The 23,051-nt window shown below is 41.4% G+C and overlaps 1 protein-coding gene across 3 annotated transcripts in view; it reads left to right on the top strand.

Moving 5' to 3' along the window:
• Positions 1 to 23,051, top strand: part of ELAPOR2 (endosome-lysosome associated apoptosis and autophagy regulator family member 2) — a 110,960-nt gene that overhangs the window by 47,142 nt on the left and 40,767 nt on the right. For 2 of the 3 annotated variants that reach the window (XM_040964631.1, XM_040964635.1), the window contains one exon: positions 13,865 to 13,985. The exons of the other annotated variant lie outside the window; for it this stretch is intronic. In XM_040964631.1, coding sequence (XP_040820565.1) covers positions 13,865 to 13,985 — 121 coding nt within the window. Of the gene's footprint in view, positions 1 to 13,864; positions 13,986 to 23,051 lie in introns of those variants that run through there. 3 annotated transcript variants of the gene reach the window in all.

Here is a 23,051-nt window from a genome sequence, read left to right as displayed (position 1 = left end):
GGACCTCTTCAACACTCACGTATATGCATCCTGGAATTTCTAAGGAAAATTCCATGTGGTCACGTTTGACCAGTGCGAAAGGAGAGTTGGCAGATAAGCTGTTCCATCTCTACTCCTACCTGGCTGGCTGCTGGGAGACGTTGGCTTCCTTCTGAAGGCATACAGCCAGTCTGTGCACTTGATGCTTGATGCTGCACTTGCTTTGTTTGCCCTGTCTCTTTTCCTGCTTGGTTACAGCTTCCCTGGAATTGTACTTCTCAATAAAACGTTACTGAGTATGCGTGGGCTTCCAGATCTGTTTTCTGAGAAATCTGGGCTCACTTGGCTCTGAAAGAGAAAACTGTTGGGATTATAATGTAAATATAACAAGATGAGCTCAAGAGTTATATACAGGAACCAGGGTAAAAGTGAGGAGCAATGAATTCTGTCTGGTGGAGGGTAGGAGAGGTGCACCCAGGAGGTGCTTGACTTGTATAACAACCAAGGGCTCACCAGATGATTGAGGCAGACAAGTACTCTCCAGTCAGAGGGGCTCACAGATCAGGCCCAAGACCACTAGCAATACTTACTGTGATTGGAACACGAGATTCTCTGGCAGATGGAATAGGGGGCAGTTGGAAGGTAGCCAGGTACTCATAAACGTCCTAGTGTTCCACTGTGGAGAGATAGCAGTGAATTTGTGAGTGGGCAGGAACCAGGTTATAGTGACTTGCAGTGTAAATGAGCGGTGAGACTGTGAGAGTGAGTTTAGAGTCTTAGGAAGCATGGCTGGGAAGTACTGAAAAGGAATTAAAAATGGATGTGAGATGTGTTAATAGGAGTCCCAGCAGGATGCAGACAGCTCAACCCTAAAGTTCAACTGAACAGAATTTAATTAAGAGGCATTTGATGGAAGTTCTAATTGATTAAACCTGGGTGGAAGCAACCAGAACTGGCCGGAAGGAAAGATCAGGAAGGTATTAGCACTTGAGGGCCTACAGGTTTGGGGAAAGGGTTGATGTTCTGGAAGCTGAGTGGCTGCAAAAGTTGGGAAGGAGATAAGCACCTGTGCCTGCTGCTGGATGGGCACAGCCAGCGTCCACGAGTCCGGCCAACCTCCTGCTTAATGTTGAGCAAAGAAGAGAGAAGACTGGGATCTGGAGAGCAGATGTTGACTCCCAAGCGTACAAGGCCAGTGGGAATTTTGTCTTATTTTAATAACAAGTCAGGCATTTGTTAAGGATAGAGGCAGATGAGAGGCATTCCAGAAACAAGAAACAGGCAACATCTTGAGTGGGGCAAGGTCTGAGGAGGGAAGAGGTTCGGAGAAAGAGCCACAACACAAGTTGTGGAAAGCGAGGGCAGAGGCATTGCTGCCTGAGCACCATCGGAGGAAGGCAGCACCGAAGCCTGTGTGTGTACTCAGGAGGGGTCGTTGGCAGAAGTCACTACAGGGAGCTGCTGTTTTCTTGTCAAAGGAGCAGGCAAGGTTGTTTATTGAGGGTGAAGGGGCTAAACTTGAGGATAGCATTCGTGTTAGAAGTGTCATGAGGAGGATGTGCAGGTGAGCCGACTGGAAAGACACCCCGAAGGCCTGGACGAGGCAGGGATCCAGCTGGGATGGGAAATGTCGAAAGGGGGTAATAAGTGGGGAAAAGCCTGAATACAGAAGCTGAGAGCTAACACTAAGAACTGCGAGAGAGTAAGGCCAAGCATGTACTTGTGCTGTTTTTGACATTCAGCTGTGCCTCACACCTACCGTGGGACCTCAGAAACCTCAGCCCATTCATTTCTTGTGACAGCAAATTCCTCCAGTTCTGAGGTATTGTCTTAATCTAAAGTGTTTTAAGAAAAGGAGAAATCTCTACTTCATTAAATGCTGTTTTCCCATTTTCATTTTATATAATCATTTTCTTGTATGAAGTCTGAATGTCTGGAGATTCTGCTGAGTTCATTGTGTCAACCATCCCTTGGTGAAATTGAGTGACATTTCTTCACTGGGGGATCCCAGCCTGCACTGGCTCCACCTGGCCCTCCCTGTGTTTTGTCTCTCATGGTTTTCTGGTTTCCTTCTGGGGCTCCCTCTTGTGTTCACTGCACATGCTGGCTTTACCCACTGGCAAGCTTTTCTCCTTTGTGCGTCCATAGTCAGGCTGACCAGTGTGTAGACATCTACCAGTTCATGGGCTCCATCAGTGACTTCTTACAACCTTCTGTAATTGAAAACCAGACTCTGTCCTCACATCTCCTCTGCTATTTGTTTCTTTTTAACGTGTGGTTGCTTCTGCTGTAACTGCCTTGATCCCTGTTTTATTCCTTGAAAGCTCCTCCCTTCCTTTTACCACTAAGTCATTCTTAAGCTGTGCTTGCTTCACCGCGAGGATCAAATAGAAAGCATATGTAAAATATGTTTGTAGTCTGCAACAAGTGTAAGAGGTTACATAGCCTGTATTTTTTGGTTCTTAGTGTGGTATGTGACTTGCAATACAATAATTCATTGGGAGTAGTCCTGGCACCCACACATAAATATTACTGTATCTGTGCATGAACCATCTCCTCAAATTTGTATGGTGTTTTCAATTTGTTTATTCTTCAGCCTTGCAAGGTAAATAGAGGGGGCATATTTAAATTTTGTTGCAGATTGCACAAGGCAATTGAGGCTCGGGGAGATCAGATGGCTTCCCTAAGATACACTAAAATAGAGGGTGCTAGGACTAGAATCAAATGTTCAGATTGTTTCTTAGACTGTAGCTATTCTTCCTAATGTTTCTGAAATGAATCATGGAGAGGGTGTGAGCACACTGAGAAAATACTGATTTTCCCTGCAAAGGGAGCGTGTCCGTAGAGTGTAGAAGTGAGGCAAGTGAGCTTTGTGGTCACAGTCGCTGTGCCGTGTACTTCCTCCTTTCCTTCATGCAGAGAATGTCTTGTATTTGTAAAGAGATGTTTGTTTTTCTTGTTTGAATTGACCATATTACATACTGTTTCTAGAAATATGAAGAGAAAGTTATAGAAAAGAAGGCTATCTTGTCTGTGTGTTCTAGCATCTTAAATACTTATTACTAATGGAATAAAATCTTGATACATGATATCTCAATTTTATGCTTAGAAAAAAGAACAGACAACCCAACAGTATTGTTTTGATTAATGGGATTATGATGATCATTCAATTTTTCATGCATCTTTTAAAAATTCTTCACACTGAAAATGTATTGCTTTGTAATTAGCAAGTAAAACATTTACTATTATCTTGTGATACTAATATATGAGGAAGATAAACAAAGGTGATTATTACAAGCCTGTCGTACAAAATAAAAGCGGTGCAAAGAACTTGCAAAGAATTATTTTTTTATTTCTACTTATTGAAGAGATAGACAGTCAGGTCCAATTCTGTTTCACTCTCAAAGTGTTTGTCACGACCAGGATTGGGCTGTGTTGTTCTGGCTTGCTGCTCTAAACCATCTGTCCCCTTAAACTGGCAGGAACCTGGTCACTTACTTCAGGATCTGCATTAGCAGGGAGGTGAAAGTAGGAATAGGAAATTGAACCCAGGGACCACTATTGTGGAATCTAAGTATCTTAATCGGCACCTTCATTGCTAACTCAAATACTCACCTGGTGAAGAATTATTTTAAAAGTGGTGGTTGATTCCCCAGGAAACAGTGGCATGATGGTGTTGAGACTGCAGGGAGATACGGGGAGATGTTGATGGAAGTGGCCTGCTACGGCCTCCTGCTTTCTGTGAATTTCAGAGAGGCGTGGTGAGGCACCATTTTTTTTTTAAGATTTTATTTATTTGAAAGAGAAGAACACACATGTGTGCACACACACATGCACACACATGGAGAGGAAGAGCGAGAGCTTCCATCTGCTGGTTCACTCTGCAAAAGGCTTCAATAGCTAAGGCTGAGCCAGGCTCAAGCCAGCAGTCAGCAGCTTCATCTGCATCTCCCAGATGGATGCAGGTCTCCAAATACTTGGCTGTCCTCTGCTGGTTTCCAGGCACGTTAGCAGGAAGCTGGATGGGAAGTGGAGCAGCTGGGACAGGAACAAGTGACACAGATGACAGCTTCGCTAGCTACTCCAGAGCAGCAGCCCTAAGGCATCCGTTTTTATTTTGATTTCTATCTGTGACATTTTAAGGTATAACATTCACTTCCAGGACCTTGTAAGGGAACTCTTGTGGTCATGAGGACTTGCTTTGGGGACTTGCTTTAAGATTTGAACCGCAGATTCACTATACATCAGCTCCACAATTTTGGGAGGCAACTTAAATGGTTGCCATTTTTTCTTCTTCTTGGTCATCACAGAAATGAGGTAGTGGACAGCACTAATATTTTGAACAGACCAACATTAGTCAATGTTGTTAAAATGCTCTGGAGAACATGGATTGGTTTGTTCCCCCTCCTTGAAGATCTATCATTTTAAAAAATCTAATTTTTTCCTTACAGATCTGTCAGATTTAGCACAGAGAATAAGAGGGGCACACAGAGAAAGAGCTTGTTGAATGGTTGCTCATTCCCCATGTGGCTACAATGGCCATCTCAAAGCCTGGAGCCTGGGCATTCATCCAGATCTCCCATGAGAGTGACAGGGGCCTAAGCTCTTGAGTCATTTTCTGCTGCTTTCCCACATTAGCAGGGAGCTGGGTAGGAAGCAGAGTATGTGGGACTTGAACTGGTGCCCACATGGTTTTCTGGCATTGCTGGTGACAGCTTAACACACTCTTTAAGCAGGCAGTCAACATGGTTAAGTTCAGACCACATGTTCTTTTCCACCTATGTCTTTGAGGATGCTGGAGTCACTTCAGTTATCAAAGTTTTCTTTTCTTCACCCTTTGCGGGAGGGGTGTTGTCTGTCCTTACTTGAGCTCTGTGCTTGGTGTTGTGCTGTAGGTCAGTGCTGCATGCCTAGCCATGCCCCTATGTGCTTATTTCATTGAGCTGTACCTGGAGGATGAACCTGACGCCCAGGTTCGTTCATATATGGAACTGGGGAATGCTCTTCTTTGATCTTCTCTGGAAGATAGTCTCAGAGACTCTTTTTTCTTTTTAAAAAGATTTCTCCTAGTCAGAAAGATCCATGTTGTTAGGCAATTCAAGTATGAAATGCCAGAGAAAGAAAAGGGAGAGAATAATAGGAATGGTTTGCTCCCAGACTCTTTGTGTAGCTGGTATTGCTTGTTACAGTTATTTTATCCAGAGAGCAGCCGCCCAGGGCTGTTAGGTGCTTGCATCATTGTATGGGTTTAAGTGCAGTTCTACAGCTGACTGATGCTGACCTTGGGGACGGGCCTGACAAAAGGACTAGAGAAAGAAGTACAGAAATGTCATCCCACCCTGCCCCCTGCCCCGCTCCAAAACACACATCCTCCACCTCACGGGGAGTTCCTTTGCTTGGTCTTGCGGCTACAAAGATAGACTTGTCTTGGAGTTTTTCCAGTTGGTACCCCCTGTGTAGTGCTATGATATGGACGCCTTTTCTTCAGTGCCAGGAGAAAATGAAAACAAAACAAAACCAGAAAACATGCTGTCATTGTATTCTTCGTAAAGTTTTGGCTTTCTCTTTTGTCTACCTGCCTGCTGTAAGGTGCTTTACAGAGTATCACTTCTCTTGTGGACAGAGTGGGAAAAAGAAGTGGCGGTTGGCTTCTCCATCCCAGCTAGCTCCAGGGAAGGATTTATTATAGTTGGCTAGAACAGTGTTATCTTATAGAGTGGTGGATAACCTTGCTTGCTGATCCTTTGCTTGGATGATGTAATATACTAGAGATGAGTGCCATCTTCAGATGAGGGAAAAGGGCCTTGTATCTGCACCCTGCTCTCCAGGGCCTTTGTCCGGTCCTCCTCTAGTTGTGTCCCTCTTCCTGCCATGGACTATCTGAGCCAGGAGTCTGTCCACTTTGATGTCTTCTGCTGTCCCTGCAAGGTAGCCAGCTGTGCTGTTAGTGGTTGTCACCTAGGCAGCAGAGGGTGGTGACTGGCATTGGGAGTGGCTATGAGGCTGACCCTTGCTTATTGTATAGGCCGTGCTGTGGGCAAGTTCCAGTAAGGCAATGTTATCATCACTATTCTGGAAAGATGGTAAGATTCTGAAAACATTGTGTTACTAGAGGTGATAGTAATTATATTACTTTCACAATTCAGCTAACTTTAATTCTAGGATGAGCATCAGTGAAAATGAGAGGAAATGGCATGGCAAGAGTGCGATGTGAGGGGTAGCATGCTCTGAGGACACCTCTGAGCTGGCTTGGCCAGTCTGGGCATGGAGGTTCAAACGGGAAGGACAACCGTGTTGTAGGTTTGGGACAGAGGACTTGGGTTCTAGTCCAGGCAACTCCTGAGGTGTCGGTGTCCCTGGGGTGGACCTCAGCCCTCAGTGCTGAGCCACTAGTGCACTCCTATTTTGTCACGAGCCTTTCATGCTCCTGATTTGCCTCGATCTGTACCTTCCCTAGTGCAGCACATTAAAAAATACAGAAAAAAAAGCCCTCTTTTCTGAGAATAATGTGAGAAGGAAATGGAATAGTTACATCCTTAAACACCTTTTACTGATCTTTGTATTTTTCACCTCTGACTTCTGAGTTGTTTGATGCCTTCATTTCTGCATCTTCAGTTGAAGTCAGCCAGCTTTGTGTCATCCGCCTGTGTAGCCTTTGGCTCTCAGACTTCCTGGCTTTGAAAAGTCAATTAGAGCTCAGCTTGGGTTTCCCATCGCCAGAAAGAATGGTTGACATCTGCTTCTATTGCCGTTTTCACTTCTGGTGTATGTTTTTGAGAGATAATAGTATTTTTATCCTTTAACTTTCCTTTTATAAACTTTTACATTTTTTTTTTTGCAGGTGTGGAGAGAAACAGAAGTAAACATGTTTAATTCAGCAAGTTTAAATGTGATTTGATAATAAAGATTACATATGCTTAAAGACTTTTAATGCAACAACACATTCTCAGTATATTCCAGGAGGGGTTAGAGTCTTGTGTCTCATATTAATATTATAGATATCTAGTTACAGGTTTGAGAAAACTGGAAAGTTAGCCTCATCTCTCCAGGGTATACTTTAGAATATTCTTTGTACATTTTTTTAAGGTTTCACAGGCAATATAGAATTTCTGGATGGGTTAGATTCCCACATGAATAACAATGAAAATATGGGCTTGGAGTATAATATGGGAAGCACAGGTTTTTTTCTTTCAAACATTTGAGGGACCTGAGGTGTAGAATTAGTTGAGTTGGTTTCAAATCTGGTAGTGACATCAGTGACAAGGATGTAATTGTGCTGCTCCCTGCTCATTGCCTGTTGAGAGTTAGAGAATGAAAATGGTCTAACATTCACAGCAGACCGCAAGCCGCCCAAGAGCAGGAATTAGATATTTTGCTCATGGTTGTATCTTCATCGTCTACATATAGCATGTGAGAAAGTCTTAACAGACATAGAGAGAATTTGAAGAGTAAGTGGAGAGCCAGTGTCTGGTGTGGCACTGAAGATGCTCATGTTGGAGGGCCTAGGTTCAATTCCTGGCTCCAGTCCCTGATTCCAGCTTCCTAGGAGACAGCAGGTCATGGCTCCAGTGATGGGGGAGTCTGCTACCCAAGTGGGAGATGGGATTGAGAGCGTTTGAGGGGTACAGCAGTCAGCTGGAACTCTGTCACTCCCTGCCTTCCTCCCTCTTGAATAAAATAAATACATGAAGGGATTAAACACCTACAAGACCTTGTTTACGATGTACAGACATTGAACTCAGGTTTAAGTGCAAATCTTGTCAAAATAATTTCTGAAAAAACAATCCACTATCCACAAATGAGAGGGATGATGAATAGATCAGATATATATATCACCTTACCCAGCAGTAGGTTCCCATGACAACCTCAGGCTCCTCTTGTAAAGAAAGGCATGAATATAAATACTTTTTCAGGCTACAGGAGCTCCTATACGTTGCGTGAGTGTCTGTGTTAGTGCTCTCAAGCTTCGGCCTCTCCCGTGCAGCACTCTCCAGTGTGTTTTCTCATTGGACTTGAACTATTTGCCAGGCACTCGTCTCAGACCTTCCCTTCTTCCTTCTCTCAAACAAGTTTTGCTCTTTCAGATAAGAGTGCCAAGTGCTTTGCTAAACACTCGCTTCTGTGGACTTTCTCCCAGAGGAGTTGCAGCCTCGTCAAATGCAAGGTTAGGCTATTCTCTACATTTTCATTAAACAATTCAAAGAGAAGGAATTTTGCATGAAGAAGATGAAATGAAGACAGTGGGTTATGTATGCTGCTTCTTATCTCTGTTCCACTGTTGTCTTGTAGACATCAACATTTGCTCTGCTTTGAGGCCAGAGACCTTCCAGGTCTGTCCTGTTCTCCATTCTGTGCTAAAATCATTAATCATTAATTATGGCCAACTCTTTTTTTTTTTTTAAAGATTTATTTGTTTATTTGACAGAGTTGAGGGAAATAAACCATCTACTGATTCACTTTCCAGATGGCCTCAGCAACTTGGTCTGGGCTATCAGAAACCAAGAGCCAGAAGCTTCTTTTAGGTCTCCAGTGTGGGTACAGTGGTCCAAGCACTTGTATCGTCCTCTGCTATTTTTCAGGCACATTAGCAGGGAGCTGAATCAGAAGTGGAGCAGCCGGGTCTTGAACTGGTGCCCATATGGGATACTGGCATCTCAGGTGAAAGTTATACTTGTTAACAACATAGCACAAGGCCCAGAGTCAACTCTTAGTTATTTGCAGAGGATGCACAGGTAGGCTTGGAGAGCTGAGCATCTCACTGGCAGCACATTGATAGGGACAAATCACCATAGGCTGTTTCACTGCATACTTCAGCCATGTCATCTTCATCCTGGATCTCATTGTTTGCCATACTCTAGCACACTAGCTATTTTGAAAGAAATTCTAAGCATTAAGTTGAAATCTTGCCCATTCTTGGGCCTTCTCCACAAAGCCTTTTCAAATTATCCCAGCACATAGGGACTTCTCCTAAATCATGATATAGTAGAGCCATCTTCTGAATGCTCTACCACCCAGGGTTTGTTGAATATGATTCTAGCAGGTTTTCTAGAATACCTGTCAACAAAGTGCAAGCCATCTGGGTTCCTAAGAAGTCAGTGTTCACTAGAGGGCTTATGGAAAGACTGGCCCTGGTGAGTGTATTGACCAGCAGGACAAGATTATAAGAGAGTTAGGAGATATTTGGGAGTGACTTTGAGAATTAATTTGTACAATTTTTGATGCAGCTCTTCTGCTTTGGAGCCCCTAGGCTTTAAGCCTTCTTTAGTACTGCATTGCGCATGAGTGTATATATTTGTGTCTCTGGGGTACTTCAGCCAAACAGCTCTCTGAAAACTTGGCCTGCTTTATTTTACATATTCCCATTGTATTTATTTAATAATTAAGTGCCCTGTGCTAAAGAATATTGCATGTTATATATGTCAACATTAGCATTTATCATATCTAACATGATATATGCCAGTGTTTAACAATCTAACATAGTAAATGTCAACACGTAAACGTGCATATTGACAGTATGTCAGCGTAAATGCATATATTATTTTGTATGCTAGATTTACTTGAAGCATTAGTGTTTGTCATTAGTGTTTGTTAGTGTTTGTCATTAACTGTAAACATTGTCATCAAAGTTGGGAGGTGAAACCCCAGAGTTCATTGTGAGCACTCTGAGACTGGTTCAGTGTGGAGCACTTTGGTGGTCCCACAGATAGCAGCATTTATTTAAGCATATCCTGATATTTTGTGATAACTGAATAAAGTTTGAATTTATGCTGGCTTGATAAGAATTATAATTTTTATTCTTTGAGAACTTGCATAAAATACTTGGATTTTTGCATGTGTGAGTTTGTGTGTTTTGGTTTCTAGGGAAATTTCCTCTCAGTGTTTTAATTTCTTTATTTTTATTGGAAAGTCAGATTTACAGAGAGAGAGAAAGAAAGAAAGAAAGAGAGAGAGAGAGAATATCTTTCATCTTCCGATTCACTCCCCAAGTGGCCTCAATGGCTGGAGTTGAGTTGATCCAAAATCAGGGGCCAGGAGCTTCTTTTGGGTCTCCCATATGGATACAGGGTCCTAAGACCTTGTTCTGTCCTTGACTGCTTTCCCAGGCCCCAAGCAGGGAGTTGGAAGGAAAATGGAGCAGCCAGGATATGAACTGGTGCCCATATGGGATCCCAGCACATGCAAGGTGATGACTCCAGCCACCAGGCCACCGTACCATACCCTACCTTTTAGTGTTTAATGATTAGCACTAATTCAATGCTCTGTTCATTTGCTTTTGAGTTGTTTTCTGGTTCTCTTGTCTTTACAACGTGAAGTTTATAGGGAATTCCACTGTGATGTTTGGGGTAGTGTCTCATGGACCAGCATTCTGTGGCTGGCAGATGTCCATCAACAGCACCTGTCCTTTGATTTTGGATGACACCCACAACTTCTTGATGTGTGTAACTTGAGGAGAGTAGCTTGTGGAATGACTTTCAAACTCACATCAGCATGTTTGGTGACATAGTTAGGATCCCAAAAGAGTAAGCAAATTGTAAGGAATTTGCCCTGTAAGGAGAAATTGTAAAACACACTGAAATAAGCAGAAAAAAAGTATTGGGTGTACTGTGTAGTGCACCTTTTTCAATGGTCAGTTCCTCTAGGGCATGCACCTTTCATTGTCTGCAAACTATTTTGTGACACTGAGTTGTAGGCTACTGACAGTAATTTAGAATGTTCTAGTCCATGGAAGTAAAAATGCATTTTATCCTCTGGATATCTCCCAGTTTTGTGTCTCTAAACACATTCATTTCACTTTCCTGATTGACTGTTTTTGTGTCCTTTCCATTTTCCTGATGGATTGCCTTGCTAGCTGGTGTACCAAGTGGTGACAGAATCTTTGACATGCATTAATTTTATATTTGTGTGACAAATGATTTTTTAATTGTTCTCTAGAAACATCCCTTTTCCAAGGGATTGGTTTCAGGTGCTCTTTCTTTCCTTGGGTTTATGGTTACTAAGGGTTTGCAAATATAATGTATAAATCTGAACACATTTGTACTGTAATTATCTTTATTTAGGTTCCCCAAATGCCACTCAAAACTTTAGGGGGGGCATATTTATTTATCTTTGGTGATTTTTACTACACCATACTATGTTTTAGAGCTTTTTATGGATTTAATGATTGCCTTCAGAGCAGATTTTATTATGTGTACCCAGTCTGATGAAGTAACTTATCAGATAGTGCAAAGTAAAACCTGCCTGACTTGAGATAGTCTAAATCCCTGACCCCAAGTGATGCCCTGTGCAAGAAATAGATTTGTGTTTCAGTATTCTTAAATTAAAAATAGATACATTAAGTGTTCCACCTGGTATGCAAAGTGCTTGGTAACAGCAGTAGCTCTGGCTCTTTAAAGTCCCAGAGCAGCCTAGAGGGTAGCAGATGAGGTGGAGCCCTCTTAGGGAAACTCACCTGGCTACGGGGTCTAACATTACAACTGGAAAATGAAGGGCCTTTTTCCAGTACTTCCTTTGCTTGGTCTCCTGATTGGCAGCCTGTGTAATCCAGAGGCACTGCTGGGTGGGTGGTGGTGGGGGCTAAAGCTGCTCACCTGTTTCAAACAGAAGCCTTGCTTCATTTGTAACTCATGGATGGCTTCACAGCATTGTGATTTTGTTAGGATGCTCAGAGATTCTGTGAATTTTATAGATGAGGGCCAGGGTCTTCTCAGTGGGATGTGGAAGCTAGAAAGACATCCTAACACAAATAACTAGAATAAGAGAAGCAGCATAGCCATTGTGTGTGTGCACGGCCGGCCAGGACTGTGCTGCTGTGGAAGATGTGGTAGGAGAGAGAATACTGCCCCGCTTTCGCCAACAAAAGATAGCTAACTACTAATCTCTAGAACCTGAAAATATTGCTTTGCATAATTAGCAGCAAGTACCTTGAAGATGTAGATTAAGAATCTTGAGAAGGTGAAGAATTTTGAGAGGGGTCTTAAGTACATTCATGAGAAGCTACCTCTGGTCGGCAGAGACAAGCCTGGAGTGCAGTGGCCACAGTCAGAGTGGGTAGCTACTGGAAGCTGGAAGAGGCCAGAAAAGGGGGTGTAGCCTGGTGAAGCCTTAACCCAGTGGTTCTGCTTGTAAGCTTCCGGCTTTCAGAACTTTGGGGAAAATAATTCCTGTCATTTTAAGCTGCTAAATTTTTGGTAGTTTATTACAATTGCTATAGAAAGTAATACTCAGTTTGGTATTTGGAAAAGGAGGTATCATTGTGACAAATAACTGAAAATGGAAACTTTTCTTTAGAATCAGGCCATGAGCAGATATAGGAAGAATTTTGAGATATGTGTTAGAAAAGTTTAGGTTTCCTGTAGGAAAACAGATACCAGAGGGAGGAGAGCATGTTTGGTTCAGTAGTTAAGTTACCAGTTGGGGTGACTGCATCTTATACCACAGTACCAGAGTTTGATTTCCGGCCTCTTTCCTGATTTCTTCTTCCTGTTAATGTTGGCCCTTGAAGGCAATCATGATGGTCCAAGTACTTGGGTCCCTGCTATTCCAATGGAATACCTGGGCCGAGTTCCAGGTGCTTGGCTTCCTGAGCATATGACAAGTAAACCAGCAGGTGGAAAGCTCTCTTGCTCTCTATCCCCCACCTCATTAAAAAGCAAAACAACAAAAAAATCTCCTTTGTTGAACATAAAAAAAAGCCATTGTGAGTGTTGAAGACTGCACGAGTAAGGGCTTAGAAAAAGTGAGGAGCATGATAGAAAATGCCTGCGTCATTTAAGTGAACTTATCATTTTTTATAGGCAGAATGTTAGGAATATTCAAAGTCAGAGAGCAGAGTTACGTCATATGCTGTGTGGAACGCAAGACTTGGAAGTGATGAGTGTGGGTATTTAGCTCAGGAGATTTCCAAGCTTGGTTTTTAAGGTATGAAGGCTTTTTGCTGTTTAAAGCCAAATTTTTTTTAAAAAGTGATAAATGGAGAAAATAACTATTACATAAAAAAGAAACTTAGGCTTGATATGAGAATATTTCAATTGTCCAAATTGCACAAGATGTTAAAATTGGGAGATCCATCTTTTGGAAAGTTGGCTGTGGGCAGAAGGCTACAGGTAATGAACTATTTTTGAAAATATGTTGGGATGTGTTTAGAATTTCTCTTATTCTTAGAATGTTCTCATGACATTTTGTTCCAGCACCTCTGACATTCAGGTGTCACACTTGGGCAATCTGCTCTGTCCAAGAGAGTCACTATGGGAATTTCGAAGTAACAAAAGGTTTGAGGAGAGAGGGTTGGCCTTAATGTGGCAGCTGTGATAGATGGTGTGTTTTAATAGCCTGACGGATGGCAGCTCCAGCCCACTGTGGTGGATGGGTATAAGGCCTGGGAGAGGTGCTTAATAACAAATGTGTGGGGTTTTGATAGTATTTGGATGATCAGTTATAATACCTTCTGTTAAATTTTAAACAGGGTGGGAATTAGGTCAATGGGAATTGTTCTCATTTCTTTCTCTGAAGTACTTGGGACAGTGATGATAGTCTATCTCCAGCATTGCTCTGCGCCCTCTCTGTGTTTTTAGTGTATCGATTATTTGCTGCTTACAACGCCAGCAAAAGAGGTAGGAAAGTGTGTGCTACTTGTTCTGTGTAGGTAGATGAGACAAAGGACAGTGGTCCCAGCCTGGCACTGCTGGCAGCCCCATCCCCATCCTGTCGTCAGTGTCCGCTCTGTGCCTGGCATCCTTCAGCTGCGCGTAGGGTTGGGGAAGAGCTGAGAGTCAAGGAGCCTGTACGATGCAGAACCAGACCTACGGGCAGCTTAGGGTGATGGAGAAAGCATGAGGTCTCATTGAAATCGGTGCTAATGAAGGCTTGTTTTTGTGATTGTTTGCAGAAAGATTACCACTTTGAATATACGGAGTGCGATAGCAGTGGCTCTAGGTGGAGAGTGGCCATTCCGAACTCTGCAGTGGACTGCTCTGGCCTGCCTGACCCCGTGAGAGGAAAAGAATGTAGTATGTAGTATGTTTTGTTTTTTGACTGCTGGTTTTGCTGATTAAACTATGACCTCTTCATATTAGCCCTTGATATTTAATTATAATGAGTATAAGAAACCTTACAAATATATCATTTATGTCTAGCAGAATAAAGGTAGTCTTTTCCAACACAAAGTTCCTTTATGTCTGAAATATTTACTAAGAACCAGGAAATGTTAAAGGGTGTGTTTTTTTCAAAACTGTTCATTTTATTGTTTGAAACCAAGGAGTTCAGAATGGCAGAATTTCTCTTTAACGGATTTCTTTACTTAGTTAAAAATTCTTTTTTTGTGTATGCAAACATACTTAGAGTTTATCCTCTTAGTCATTTGTTGACACTACATAATTTATATTGCTTTACTACCAACACTGCAATTCAGCCCCAAAACTCATGTTGCAATGAATTTTTTAAGCTTAAAATTTTAGCACAATCATGACTTATTGTTTATTACTGGCTTTAATTAATCTAATGGATTTTTTCCTCACTTGGGATGAAACTTATGCTAATACAGCATTAGTTCCAAAATGGAGTCATATGTAATCACATTATACAATAATCTGGATACAAGAGGAAAAACTAGAGAAGGCAAATGGGGAAAATTATAAATACATGGAAACTAAATGGTATACTTCTGAACTAGTAGGTCAATGAAAAAAATTCAAAAGGAAATTAAAACTTGAGACAAAAATAGAAAGACAATGTTTGGATGTGTATGGGATGTAGTAAAAATAGCATGAATTGGGAAGTTTATAGTGATATGTACCTGTATTTTAAAAAGAAAAAAAGCTTGTTGTTGTGATATGTAACCACAAAAGGAGAAGCTACCAAGCGCAAAGCTGTCAGAAGGAAGAAAATAAAAACGTTTGGAGAAAAATGTAGCAAACTGACTTTCACAGCATATTAAAAGGATCCAGTATCATAACCAAGTAGGGAATATAAGGAGAGTTTAACATATGCCACCCAGTGTGATATATTACGCTAACAGAAAAAAGGGTTAATATTTACATGATTATCTCAACAAATGCAGAAAAAGTATCTTATGAAATTCAGGTCTCTTTCCTATGACAAATTCTCAGTAGTTATGCTAGAGGGAAGATACCTTAGCACAGTACAGGCCATCTTTGACAGTCCCATGGCTAACAATGCACTTGATGGTTTAGAAAATAAACGTAAAAACTTTCCTCCCAAGTTCTGGGATCAGGAAAGGTTGCTCATGCTGCCACATCTGTTCAACATTGTAATCACATTTTTATCCAGAGCAATTAGGCAAGAAAAAGAAATAGAAGTCACCCCAAACAGGAAGGAAGACCTAAAATTAGGTGGAATCAGTCAGTATTTGATGTGATAGATATATTGATCTACTTGATTTAATCACTCCAACTATACACAGTTATCATAGTTCCTTTTGTAGTCCTTACTAGATGCAATCTCAACTTGTCAATATCTAGTGTCAGCTTAATAGAGAACAGATAGACATGCATGTCTAATTTAGTAGATTTCTATGTTCCTTATGCTGTGATTTCATTCTTTTCATGTAGTTCTAGACCAGTTTTAGTCGCCACTGCTGAAGACTTGGGCAGTGGGTAGTCCTTTGTGGTGGACTCCTGAAACTAAAACCTGGTTGTGCAGCCAAGTGGATTGTTCCTGAGCAACACATTCTTTCATTTCACAGCTATTGATTAGGCTTCCATGTATCTGTTGAATGTTCCTTATGTCTTTGATACCAGGGATCCAAAGCTAAATGAAAAGAAGCAAGGTGCTTTTGTTGTAGGGTCTTTTACTTACCTAGAGGGGAGCATTAGCTTGATCGCAGCATAGAAGTGAGCTGTGTGATTTTTACAGTGTCCGGGTGGTCTCACTGAGGTGGCAGGGACAGCTTGTGCTCAGAGGGAGTCCAGCACACTGTGCAGAGAAGCAGATGAAAGTTTGAGTTCAGTCACTAGTCATCAGCTGCTCTCTGTGGAAGACTGTTGAATTCTGGTGGGGTCACGTGCAAACCTGACCTGATTCAGGCTTGAAACAAGGATGATACAGCATCTTCTTTGGGCTCTGTGTTAGTCTTCTGGAGGGCTCTGAAGTGACTCCTCAGCAAAGTGGTTTTACATATATAGGAAACAAGCTTGAAGGTGCTGAGAGGAGCAGCACGGGATTGTTGCTTCTCTGTTTAAAAATTATACATTAAAAAATTCATGCATTTCTTAGTATAGTTCTAAGAAGATAACCAAATTCCCCTCCTTCTGTTTCCCCCTCCTCAATACCTCTCTTTCCTTGTTTTTTCTTTAATTTTTTTTTTTGCAGACATAATCTTAATCCACTCCACAATCACAGACTTAATTCGCCACTAACTATAATGTTCAGCAAGTAAGAAATGGAGAGACTACCATTCAACAGGAGTAGGAACCAGGACTAAAACAATAATCATATCACAAGATGTCTGTTTCATTCTGTATGTTGTTTGGTTATTCTATATTAACTACAGCTTATCAGAGAAAAACATTCAATACTTGTATTCTTGAGCCTGGCTCATGTCACCAAACATAATGGTCTCCAGTTACATCCATATTTGTGCCACATTTCATCCAGTCATCAATTGATGTAGGAAGGGACAAGCATCTGGCCCCGTAGATGTTTCTAGGACATTCTGCTCCCTAGCTTTGTGTTTAAACAGATGATGTGCTGAAATACAGCCCAAGGTCACACAGTTAGGTAATAGGTAAAACCAGGATTTGAAAGAGGAGGTCCATATCCTGGGTCTGTGTTCTAACCCTGGGGACTGATATCTTTGGAAAATGTCCTAGGGTATGCAGAACAAGTGTGTATCCCTGTTTTGAAGCATCTATGCTACTCTCACATTTAGCTCTTCATGGAGAAGTGAAATAAATTAGTATTTTGGGTAGGCAAATGGACAATTAAAAATGGTTCACGTATGTTTCTTGGTGTAGGCTTCTAATTTTCCTTGTAGATTTTATACTTGATTGTACACATTTTTCATAAAGATAAGAGAATAGCATTTAGAATCTGGGAGTGTTTTTTGGTTGTGTTCTTACACACAATGAGAAGTTGTTTGTTGATTTTATTTTGGTTGCCCAATGTATTTTTTCATATTTGCTACATTAAGTATGCTTTCAGTATCTAACAGGTATTAGGAAAAAATTAGCACTCGTTTAGGCTATAGAAATCCTTAATTCAGAAGTTGATTCTTCCCAAGAGGATAATAAATAATAACTATAAATATAAACTATTTTAAGTTGGGAGCCACAGTTGCTGATGGCCCTAAAAGTGGTCTGGAACATCATCGTATAGCTCAGTGGAATGACTTTGGTGTCTCCAACTTATAGAATGACTTGGATGTTTCATTATTTACTATAGGTAAAGTACAACACTTAAATCAGATTTGGCAAAACTTGTGGCATAAATAAAAGGAGAGAGACATTTATCTGGGTTTGGAATGTTGCTGTGTCATGCCTGGGCGCAAAGTGCATTGAAGTCAAGCCTGCCCAGCAGTGCGCAGGTGCTGGCAGGGATGAATGAGGTTGTTAAGGGAGGAGATGAAAAGCACTGAGAACAGCTCAGTGTCGGGCTTCATGTCAGTGGTGGTGTTTGATGGGAGCCTTGGTTGAAGACGCCTCTCTGAAAAGTGTGTTCTAAGGAAATAAGAGAATTCAACCCTCAAAGCCACAGCTTCCCAGTCAGAGAGCCCATCGGGAAGAGGACGGCAGCTGGCACTTTCTCCAGGAAAAGAGAAGTTCAGGATGATAATAATCAAAATGTTAGGATGCAACTGGAAGTCAAGGCAACGGATTTCACAGGTGCATTGTTCTGCCCCAGCTGGTGACCTCAACAAATGCCTGGAACATTTTCCTCCCTCGTAACCTTTCCTGTTGGCTGCTATTCTTCAGACTTGATATTAGCCAGGGTTTTTCTCTCCACTAAATATTCAAGTGAAGAAGCCACAATAAAATGCTTTTATACTTTTTCTTTTTAAGATTGAAAAGTACCTTAGTTAGCTTATAAAAGCTGACTTTTGCAACTGCGTATAAGAAAATGGAAACCTTTCAATGCAGGCTCTGTTAATTTAACAAGGACTGCTGAGTGAAGTGCTCCATAGTTCTTTCCCACCATGAGTTGACTTTTTGTTGGTTTCTAAGAAGTGTGGTGATACTTCTGGCAGGACAAGGTGAGAATCTGCTGGGAAGGATGCTGGATGAAAGAACTCATTTTCAGAGATATAACGGGACTACTTCAAACATTCTTTTCCAAGAACAGTGAACTAGAAAGTGATAAGCAGGATTGGTTTGAATTATTAATGCATCCTTGGTTTATCTTCTATCTCTCTTGCATTTTGTAAACAGAGAGGAAATTATTCTCTCTATAATTTCAGAGATTACATCTTAGGATTTTGAACTTCTTACCAACCTGGTAATGAAAAGTTGACACTTGTTATTTGTTAATCATTCTATTTCAGTGTTTGCGTAGCAGCTTCGTGTGTCGCTTCACATGGTATGTGGCAGTGCTAGAACTAGCACTGGTGCATTTGGTTTCGGAAACAGAGTTATTTTATTTCTTATAAAGGTTTATTTATTTATTTGAATGGCAGAGTTAGAGAGAGAGAGACCTTTTGTTCCTGCTTTACTCCTCAAATGGCTGAAATGGAATGGGCCAGGTCTAGGACCAGGAGATCCTTCTGGGTCTACCACATGTACGGCAGGGCTCAAGCCCTCAGCCCATCTTCTGTTGCTTTCCCAGGCTCAGTGGCAGGGTGTTGGGTTGGAAGTGGAGCAGCCAGTACTCAAACTGGCGCCCATTTGGGATACAGGTGCTGTAGGTGCAGTTCCTTTGTTTGCCATGCTCCAGCCTGAGCCCCAGCCCCAGGAGAATTGTTTTCTAATGCTATTCTTTCTCACTTGAAGACAGTGTAATTTTCTCAGCTTAGCCATGATAAGAACTTCTGTTTGTATGTACCCTTGGGGGTCTGTTCATTCACATCAAGGCCCTCTACTGAAAAAAATTAAAAATAGATGTTCTTTTATTGTTAGGCCTAAATTGTAGAAGGTGATCAGCATATTAATGTTTCAGTACAGTGGCTTATTTGGCACATTGTGCTGCCCATTGCATGGTCATCACCGTGCTTTGAGTCTTCATATCATTGTTTTTGCAGACAGTGAATTCCAGTCTCTCACTTGATTATCATGCACAGTCCTGTGAGGGAGAGAGGAACCAGTGTGTTCCACTGGGATGGGAATGAATGGAAGTGCTGAGGGTTAAGTAAATTGCCCCAGGCCATTTGTTGTGTGGTATCAAACTAATAAAAATGCTTTTTCGCATTGGATTCATTGCACCTGCATATGTGCACCTTTATAATTTCATAGAAGAAGAAGCAGGTACCTGAAGAAAAGAAACATAAAACTGAGAAAAAACAGTGTGAGCCCAAGTCCTTGGAGTTGAAGAGACTGTGTTTTAAGGTCACTCCCTGTGAGTGAAATATTGTGAAATTCTGTTAAGTATCTTATGATCTTAGGCAAATAAGGTCTTTCTGTTCTCAGTGAAACTTTAGAGTGCGTTTATCTCGTTTAGTCTAGGGTTTCAAGGCTGTTGAAGAAGGAAAGCAGTATTTATCTTAGAAATTACTCATGGTTTTGGATGAAATATGGTCAATTCACATCTGTAGTGGCCACCAACGAGTATTTACAATAACTGTCTGTCATCCTGCTAGTTACAAGTGCCATTTGTTGTACTTTAAAAACCTGGCTTCTAAAATATGCAGTCTCTAATATTATTTTTAAAATGCTATACAATTCAAACCCAGCGTGAACACTGTGGTATTGAAGTGGCAAGTGGAGGAAGATGGATCAAAGATCTCAAGTGCGCAGAAGCAGGTGCTGATTGTGGACATCATCTCACACAGTCCACTGTGTTGACATCTGGCTTCTGTGTGCCTCTCAGACTGAGGAGAGGGCATAGACATCTAACTTAGCAGTTGGAGTACCTGTGTCCCTTATAACAGCATATGGATTTGATACCTGGGTGCAGGCCTTTATCCATATTCCTGCTGATCCACAGCTTTGACCCAGGATAGCAGAGCCCAGCCTAGGTGATTGGTCTTGGCTGTCTACACTGGAGAACTGGCTTGAGTTCCAGCTTCCAACTTTGGCTCGGTGCTGCCATGGCTGTTTCTGGCATTTGTACAATAAACCACTGAGTGGGAATGCTGTCTTTCTGACTCACAAATAAATAATAAATAGTTGCAGATGGTCAGAATAGCAGACACTTTAGATGCTTTAGCTTATCTGTGTTATAAAAGGCCCCGTCTGTACCTGTGTAACCAGCTTTGACTACATAAGCATATGTATATATGAATATAAAGTCACTAGTCTACAAGCAGAGTTCTTGCTAGAATGTATATTCCTGGCCTCTGAATTTCTTTGTTAGTAATTGTACCTAATATTTATTGTAGTGCTTTATGTGGACAATCTCATTTATTCTCAGAACTATTTGAAATAGTTATTATTAGCACATTCATTTTAGGGGAAAATTGTGCAATTTTTAGATATTGGGACCGTGTTGAAATATTTCTTCAGTGTGTGTGTTTTAGGACTGCCATTTTGGAAGTTCCACAAAAAATGTGAAGGTGGGAAATTGATATTTTTCGTATTTTATATGGATTTTCTTAACAGCCTAACAAGGGAAGTGAAGACAATGAGTTCAGTTGGAATTGCTTGTCTTTTTTGTATCGGTTGTAGTAACTAAATTGATTTGAGGAGGCAATTACCTTCAGCATTAGAAATGTCAGAATCTGAAGAGCGTTTTGCTCCTTGGCAGCAGGTACCTTTGAAATGAGGTCTGTGGATCCATTTCCTCATCGGGTAGATAACCTCTACCTCAGGTCTGTTTTCTGTACAGTGTATCCTCCTTAGTCACAGATTCCATATTTATACATTTGACTACTTTATAAAATGTCTTTGTAATCCCCAAATCACTGTTTTAATATCCATTTACAGATAAGTAAGTGAGCTAAAAGACACACAGTAACCCTGTAATGTGTAGCCGTGGTTCAACACTCACTGACTGTCAGGTCAGTTTGCAGAGTGCGACCCCTGTGAACAACAAGGGCAAGAACAGTGCCTGGCGTGGGATAAATACTCAGTCTCCATTCATTTTCAGCTTCTTCCCTGCTGATTCCGTGGATACACTCCTGCAGGAGCTGGGAATTTTAACAGGGCAGTAAGCACACTGTGAAGTAGTGTCATCACGTGAACTCATCCTCTTTATCCTTTGATCTTAAGTAACAAATCCTAGAATATTACTTATTAATGAATCTGAGGAGTAATTCAGATAAAAGCTCCATTTGGGACACTAGATTGAACCATATTCTCTGACAGTTTTATTAAGGAAGTAACAATTTTTGACTTTGTGGGCAATGCAGTTGCTGTTGCAACTACTCAGCTCTAACATGTAGTACACCAGCAACCAGGGGGATACATACAGGGGTGATCAGGGCTGCCTTTCTGGGAAGAATTGTGTCAAGATTCATTGCAAAAAAGGACTTAACTTCTTGCCATTCACAGTGGGAGACCTAGACTGAATTCCTGGTCGCAGCCATGGGTGTTGAACAAGCAGACTGGGAACTCTCTGTCCCTCTGCCTCCAAAAAAAAAAAAAGTGAGCCTCCCCAGATAGTAGGCCACTTTTGGCCTACAGGTTGAAATTTGCTAATCCTTGGTTTAGTGTAATGTTGGCTCTTGGTTTATGATATCATTTATTATATTAGGAAAATATTATCTGATTGTGAGCATATGTACCTACGAGAGGTCGTTGAAAAGTCTGTGGACGATGCATCCTCTCGGTGTCCGGAGCTGTGTTTCTGTGGAGGTCGGCGTTGGCAGCGACGGGAGGAGCGTGCAGTCAGCACTGGTTACATGCTGGGGCTGTGCCAGCTGCTTCACACCATGTTTTCCAGTTGTAGCCGTAGGGGATGGATGGCTTCAAGTGGTTATGATCCATTTTTTCAAAGTAACTGAGGCCTAAAGTGAGGGGTGTAAGTCACAGAATTAAGAAGTGGCACCGTTTGGTCTCTGTAGGTAATATTCTTTGGCTAACCTTTCCTTGTCTTGTGATGTTTTACTGATTTGGATGTTAATTTGGACATTTATGGTATAGCATCTGGGGAAGAAGTGAATGGGTGTGAGTTTTAGGCTTAATTCTTTATATAAAAAAACATTAGGTTGCTTTTTTTATTTTTGGCTTAGTTTTTGTAATGTGTCCTGAAAGTGTGGTTTATCTCAAGTCCTTGTTTGGCTGTTTCAGTCTCTACTGGGATGTTTTTCTTCATTGGGTAATTTTGAGGTTTTATTTTATTCGTGTTTCTTTAATATCTTGATCAAAGTATTAGAAAGCCCTTTGTGTAGGCTTGAGTTGCTAATACCCACTATGCACAGCCACACTCCAGGGGGACGTTGATTTACCTTGTGGAATGGATAATAACAGTAGCAGAACTGCCCTTTCCCCCTTCTTAATAATGTCTATTCATCACATGCCTCATGACTGCTCTCTGGATACACTTTGGAAAATGGCAGAGAACTTGACTGTGGAAATCAGATGTAGATTGAAAAAATGACTCAGTTGGCCTTGTCAGCATTGAAAAAGGGGTTCACGGTTTCAGAATGGATATCAAGTGTTCAGCTGTTTTAGGGCAGGGTTATTACCACTTTGTATCTATGTCTCAGTGGATCAGCATTTTAGTTGGATTTAGTAAATGCCAACTATGATAAAAATCCCAAACTAGTGACTCTTGCTTTCTTGAAGCTTCAACTCTCATCTCACTTGAGAAAGGGTCTGTGTATTTATTTTTTTAGTGGGGGATATTGTGATAGGTATACTGGGGAAAGCTGACTACCTGACAAGTGCAAGAGGAAGATCTGTCACAAAGAGTAGTTTTAAATTAAGGATCAAGAGTTTGCTGAGCTTGGTTGGTCAACATCTCTGGGGGGAAAAAAGCTCCCATCCACAAGAAGGGGAAAGGATGGGTATTTGAGGGAATGATAAGCT

This window comes from Ochotona curzoniae, unplaced genomic scaffold (assembly GCF_017591425.1).
Source record: "Ochotona curzoniae isolate NIBS_2020 unplaced genomic scaffold, NIBS_Ocur_1.0 scaffold_3835, whole genome shotgun sequence".
Lineage (NCBI taxonomy): Eukaryota > Metazoa > Chordata > Mammalia > Lagomorpha > Ochotonidae > Ochotona > Ochotona curzoniae.
This window is presented reverse-complemented; position numbering and strand designations above follow the sequence as displayed.